Genomic DNA, 4,874 nt, shown 5'->3' with positions numbered 1-4,874 from the left:
TGTTGTTATACTGACTAGGTAATAATAATAACTTCGATTTGTAAAGCACCTTTCATTGCTAACAGCAATTCTAAGATGCTACAGGAGGCATAATAAAAACGAACAAAAGAAACAAAAGTTTCATCAAACGCTTTTTTAAAAAGAAAGGTTTTTAGGCCTTTCTTGAAGGCATCAGTGGTCTGAATGTTAGGGTCCCTGAAGCCCTAACATTCAACCCTCTGAACCCCAAACTGTTTCTGTTTTTTTTGCTCCTTCACATTTAAATCAGTTGTTATCATTGCAGTAAAACAGCATAATCTTTGCTAGAAATACAAGTGACATCAAACATGTATTTTGTGTAAAATAACACAGCTATGAAGCGATAAATCATTATTAAACTGAAAAAAGTTAATAATACATTTTACTGCAATTCTATACAAACAAGTGGTTTCCAAGTCCCCCGAAGTGATGCCAATAAAAAAATAAAACACATATGCTACCATTTACATTTTTACAATCTTAAATTAAAACCTCTTTTGTCATTCCTGTCTGCATAGAGACATATTTTTTACAGGATCTGGTTTATTTTGAAATTGAAATTTAGACATAAGGTCATTTTAAGATCGAAGCTGTGGTAGAGAGGAGGACACTTAAACTGTTATCATGGATAACCCCATCCCCCACTCTCCACCTGCAGCTGGACAGACAGCGGAGCTCCTTCTCCAACAGACTGCTGCAGATCGGTACAGGAAATAATTCCTGCCTAAGGCAATAACCCTGAACAACAACTCACCTCTGGCGGACAGAACTCACAGCCTTTTAATTTGTTTAGGTTCTCCCTTTCTATAATCATGAACAATCTCAAGGGAGAAAACTCCCTCCAGAGGGAACTCTTGGATGTCAGCCTTTGCAGACCATACACAAAAACCTATACAACAGACTACAGGAAAGGGAATACCCTAAAAGCATAATAGTGTCCCTTTAAATATAGCAAATGTGTAATCTGTACTATGTACTGCTGCTGTAGTAGTACAAGGTTTGTACTCACCAGTCTTCTGGTTTGACGGCCTCAGGATCAGGCATCTTGGCCCTCTCGTCCCAGTCCTCGGGCTTGGAGTCAGATGGGTCATCGATCTCTTTGGGGGGGTTGACCGGAGGAATGACGTCGTGCAGCAGACTGCCGCGGCTCACGCTGGACTGGTCGATGAACATCTCGTAACTGTTGTCTGGGTTCAGGACTGAAAACGGGAAGAAAATGCTAAATGAATGTGTGAGCAAAATGACACATTTTATAAAAGCACAGAAAGGTATATAGATATATATTCTCCTTTGGAATTGTCTCTGTACCCAAAGTATAGAGGTGAGTCTTCTTGTCAGTGTAGAACTTCTTGAGGTCCACGTCGGCCCTCTTGGCGTGCTTCTCCTCCGTGTCTTTGTTCAGAGGGTTGAGGTGGCGGAAGATGAAGTGCAGCTTGTAGTCCTCACCACACTTGTCGGGTCCAAACATGAGGCTGTAGGCGGTACGGTCTTGGAACTGCTCCTACGGTGCAGAATAAAAGGGTAAATAGAGTTATTGTATTTAGTTCAAATCTGGACAGCATTTACCAAGTTATATTACATGAGCACAAGACAGAGTAGGAATGCTGCAAAGGTTTTGGTTTCCGTTTCAACCAATATTAAGAAAGATAACTTAAGTCTTTATTAATACACTTTATTTATGCTGTTGTGTTTAATTGTTTAGTAAAAATATGACTTAACAGGCAAGGCAACAACCTTTAATTTCTATGACAGAAATGGCACAGATTTCTTTAATCATCATCTGTGACATGTTTTTTTTTTACAAGAAAAAGATGAGGCTTGTATGTGTTGTATTTAACATTTTTCGAGACTAAATATTCTAAACAGGGTTTTTTGTTCTTGTTCTTTTGCTGCGCTGCATATCAGGATTAATAATAATACAAAGTTTGCTTAATATAATGATTAGAAAATACTTTTTTTGTACTTTGAAAATCAGAATACCTTAATTAGTCCCACAGAGGGGACATTTCCATTTATACCGCAAAGTAAAAAGGCAACATTTTAAATAAAAGGCATGCATAAAATATAATACAATATTTCAGTATTTAAAATAATAAATAAGTGTAGCTTGTAGGAGCAGTTTGATAGCCAAATAACAGTAGTGAAATTAAAACTATATAAAGATGCTGCTCAAACTTAAGTCAACCACAATCTGACTATTAAAAAAAAAAGGATTAGATGACTAAATATGATAAAAACTAACAAGTACATTTTCAGCTGCAAAAAAACCTTAGGCGTTACGAATGGAGCAAGGTAGAAATAAAGCATGCAACCAACCAGATTGAGATCGCCGGTGTCAGAGAGCAGTTTGATGTATGCGCCACCACAGTCAATACCATCCTGGAAATTCACCTCATACCTGGAAACAGAACACAACCAAGCAATTTAACAACTCCTTGATTTTAGTCTTTCACTTATACATCCATCATGGAAAGTTCCTCTTGGATAAAGAAACATTTGAGTGTTTGTCTTATTGAACTCACTGTACGACCAGAGTATCGTCCTGGAAGACAAAGGGTTTGTTCAGCATGGAGGAGATGGCGTGGTGTTTGGCCCGGGACTTGAGCACCAGACCTTTGTCTCCTGGAATCTTGTTCTCCTTCAGCTGCTCCACAGCCCACTTCCCTACAGCCGGAGAGGAGACAACCTTTTATTGCGTTGTTCATAGTGAGGTTCCAAAAGACTCTGCTTGAGAAAGCTATGTGTAGCTAACAGAATATAGCCGTCGTATGGCATCAATGGCATATCCAAGTGATATCACAACAAATAGGGTTAGTCCCTAAAAATGTAATAACATGTGAAAAGTCCAATGGCCATGTTAGTTAAAAAAATAGGGCGATATTATTCAAAAGAAAAAAATACGGATTTCACAAGATTATTATTCCTGGAGTGGAGGATTTATTAAAAAATATACTTTATAAATCGGATTTTCCAATAATAAATACTCCTAACTTTAGAAAATTGTAACCATATTATCATAAGCATCCAGACTTTTAATACACATTATCCTGAATTTGGTCTCTATAGAAATTACACCACAAGAAATTGATGATGGCTATCATGTTAAATGGTTATGGCTATCATCAAAAATACAGTTTTCAGAGTTTTTTTTCTTGTGAATTAGTGACTTTCATCATATATTTCAGGGTTTTTTTCTCGAATGTATCACTTTGTATAACTTTAAAATCCCAGTTGTTTATAGTCTCTGGTAAATTACAATTTATAATCTCAAAAATACAGAATTTTCTTGTTAAATACAACGGTGGCCCGCAGGTACAAATGCGTGACAATGGCCCAATACTTTTCCATAAGGAGAAATGTGCTAAAAGTTAAAAAAAATGATGCAAAGATTTGACAGTTGGCAAACAAACCTTATATGCAACAAACACTCCGCTGTTTGCGTCACTTTGTAGTGTCCCCGTTTCTGTTGTGTTTTGAGCTTCTTGCAGCGTTTTTTTATTTGCAGCATTTTTATGGAGCTATTTCAGAGTCATAAGTTTTGATCATTCAAAAAAATACAATTTATTTGAAAGTCCAAGTTTTCATCCTGAACTTTGAAAAATACAATGTTGTATTCAAAACAAAAAAAATTATTTGAAATAATTTTCCAGGTTGAATATTATTTTGATTCAGTTCAGCAATTTTTTTTAATAAAATATTTATTTTCATATTTCACTTTTATACATATTTTGATATTTGAATACTTGTTTTTTTCAGTTTCAGATTTTACATTTTCAGTTTCAAAACAATTATTTTTTCAGTTTCAAATCTTTTTTTTTCAGGTTTCAATCTTTTTTTCGCCTTCAGATCGTTTTTCGCTTTCAGACTTTTGACCCTGATATTGCCTCGGGGGGCGGGGCTTACCAAAGAGTAGTTTGGCACCCTGAGTGACCCTCCCTCTGTCATGATGCCTTCATGGATGATGCCTTCATGGATGTTAGGTAGCGCAAGAAATACAACTACACACTTTCTATACACAATACTCCCGTGATTGGTGGTAAACAAAACTGATACCAGCATCAAAGTTCCGTTAAGCGAGCTGTTGAGCATCGTAGTTGGCAACAATCAAGGTATAAGAGCAATAAACTGTGCTAGAATCTGAAATCACGTATCAGCAATCAAGCGTTGTCCTTCCCCACTTCCACGTAGCTCCATGAACGCAGCATAGTATTGGCATGGTTTTTGCGATCAGAATCAGAATACCTTTATTAGTCCCACAGGGGATACATTTACATTGTTACAGCAGACAAGACAGCTTAATGTTACCTAAAGCATGCATACAAAAACTATTAAAGATTAAAAAAGAAATTGTATATATGTTTAAAGTTACACATTTTACATAATACACACCCTGTGACAGTTCTGCAGATCTAGCAGCCAGGTATATATTGCACAGTTTTTTAACGGCATATATATATTGCACATACTGCAAATATTGCACATAGGTATTTATCAACAAGAGGTGTTATAGTCTGTGTTGTTTTGTGCAGGGTCTACTAGGGGCTGTGCTGGTTGTATAGTCTGACCGCTGCAGGAAGGAAGGACCTGCGGTATCTCTCCGTGAGACAGCGGGGGATGGCGTCAGGTCCACCAGAACAACCTGCTGGCTCGTTGCGGATACGTAATTTCACATTCTAACAGTTTATTTGTACTTGATTGTTGCCAACTACGATGCTTAACAGCTCGCTTAATGGAACTTTAAGGCTGGTCTCAGTTTTCTAACATCCATGAAGGCAACATGACAGAGGGAGGCCTGTCACTCAGGATGCCAAACTACTCTTTGGTGAGCCCCGCCCCCCCAAGCAATATCAGGGCCA

At 37.4% G+C, this 4,874-nt stretch overlaps 1 protein-coding gene across 1 annotated transcript in view; it reads right to left on the bottom strand.

Moving 5' to 3' along the window:
- Positions 1 to 1,009: 1,009 nt before the first annotated feature.
- Positions 1,010 to 4,874, bottom strand: part of LOC104943083 (calnexin-like) — a 7,086-nt gene continuing 3,221 nt past the window's right edge. Inside the window, exons 5-8 of the mRNA XM_010768405.1 lie at positions 2,541 to 2,704; positions 2,335 to 2,416; positions 1,327 to 1,519; positions 1,010 to 1,217 (exon numbers count right to left, since the gene is read on the bottom strand). Coding sequence (XP_010766707.1) covers positions 1,024 to 1,217; positions 1,327 to 1,519; positions 2,335 to 2,416; positions 2,541 to 2,704 — 633 coding nt within the window. The 3' untranslated portion in view covers positions 1,010 to 1,023. The remainder of the gene's footprint in view (positions 1,218 to 1,326; positions 1,520 to 2,334; positions 2,417 to 2,540; positions 2,705 to 4,874) is intronic.

This window comes from Notothenia coriiceps, unplaced genomic scaffold, assembly GCF_000735185.1.
Source record: "Notothenia coriiceps isolate Sejong01 unplaced genomic scaffold, NC01 NC01_scaffold00005676, whole genome shotgun sequence".
NCBI lineage: Eukaryota > Metazoa > Chordata > Actinopteri > Perciformes > Nototheniidae > Notothenia > Notothenia coriiceps.
This window is presented reverse-complemented; position numbering and strand designations above follow the sequence as displayed.